This window comes from Condylura cristata, unplaced genomic scaffold, assembly GCF_000260355.1.
Source record: "Condylura cristata isolate star-nosed mole 26May11 unplaced genomic scaffold, ConCri1.0 scaffold00054, whole genome shotgun sequence".
In the NCBI taxonomy this organism is placed as follows: Eukaryota; Metazoa; Chordata; class Mammalia; order Eulipotyphla; family Talpidae; genus Condylura; species Condylura cristata.
In genome coordinates, this window is record NW_004567155.1 from 1,325,448 (window position 1) to 1,326,703 (window position 1,256).

At 72.0% G+C, this 1,256-nt stretch overlaps 1 protein-coding gene across 1 annotated transcript in view; it reads right to left on the bottom strand.

Annotated features, from left to right (window-relative positions):
- MUC5AC (mucin 5AC, oligomeric mucus/gel-forming) overlaps positions 1-1,256 on the bottom strand; it is a 47,274-nt gene that overhangs the window by 10,563 nt on the left and 35,455 nt on the right. The window contains exons 22-26 of the mRNA XM_012734336.1: positions 1,079-1,235; positions 756-884; positions 522-666; positions 361-404; positions 60-247 (exon numbers count right to left, since the gene is read on the bottom strand). Coding sequence (XP_012589790.1) covers positions 60-247; positions 361-404; positions 522-666; positions 756-884; positions 1,079-1,235 — 663 coding nt within the window. The remainder of the gene's footprint in view (positions 1-59; positions 248-360; positions 405-521; positions 667-755; positions 885-1,078; positions 1,236-1,256) is intronic.

Here is a 1,256-nt window from a genome sequence, read left to right on the forward strand (position 1 = left end):
CGGCCCGTGCGCCCGCGCGGGCTCCACAGGCACGGCTCACCTGTCGTGGAGGGCAGTGCTGTGCTGGTGGGGGGGGTGGTGAAGGCAAAGGGTGCGGTGGGCGGCACTGCGGGGCAGTCCACGGCTGTCCGCCGGATCGTGCCGTAGTCCCCACACTCGGCAACCAGGCAGCCCCCCAGCCCGTCGGTGGTGTTGTAGACGACGTCTCCGTAGCGGTAGGTCCTGCCCTGGTAGCCGCAGCTGCAGGCTGGGGTGGGCGGGGCTCGCCAGGTCAGCCCCGCCCACCGGGCTGGCGCCACGCCCACCCTCCCCGGTTGTCAGGGTCCCACTGTGCCCTGAGAGCACCGGACCCCGCCTTACCCTCGGGGCTGTGTGTGCACTGGAGACCTTTAGTGGTGCAGTCACTGGAGGAAGAGGGGCCAGCGGAGGGGCTGAGGCGGACGCAGCCCACCACCTCCCGCCCCGCCCCGCCCGCCACCGCGCCCCTTACAGCTCCGACCCTGCAGCCCGGGGCTGCTCACCAGCGCCGGCAGTTCTTTGCCGTGGGGACCCTCGCACCCACTTCGTAGTAGTCGCCGTCCTCACTGTAGCAGCCACACTGGGCCACGCACTGCATCTGGTCCTCGTTGAAGAACGGCTTGCTGGGTGGACACTCTGGATAGCAGCCTGGGGTGGGCACAGGGCAGGCCGAGGACTCAGCAGGGGCCTGGGGTGTGCTGGGGGTGGTATGGCTGCCCTACCAGCTTGTCCCCCACCTTCCAGGCCGGGCAGCTCCATCAGGCAGCGCCCACTGGGGTTCCGGCAGGTCCTCATGCAGGGCGCCCCGCAGGGCCGGTAGTGCCACTCGCACTCGCCATGCGGGTTGTAGTAGTCGCAGAACAGGGCTGGGCACAGAGGACCGGGTCAGCACCGCCGCTGCGAGGGCAGCGGCAGGCGGTCCCCTCCCCCGCCGCGGAGCTTCATCCTGGGCCCTGTGGTGGCATCCGCCGTTCTGCAGGGGCCAGCTGGCCGAGGTACCCCCCAGCCCGCAGCCGGATGGGGACGCGCGCGCTCAGCACCACGGACAGCGCCCACTCACGGCAGACGTCGGGGGTGCGCCAGGACACGCACACGCCCACGTCGCGGCAGGCCTGGGCGTAGGCGGCCACGGCCGTGCAGAAGCACTCGCAGTCGCCCCCCGAGTCGCAGGCGCAGGCGTCGCTCACGCAGGCCTCGTAGTACGCGGCCGGCTCCACCTGGGGGGGCAGAGGGCGCGG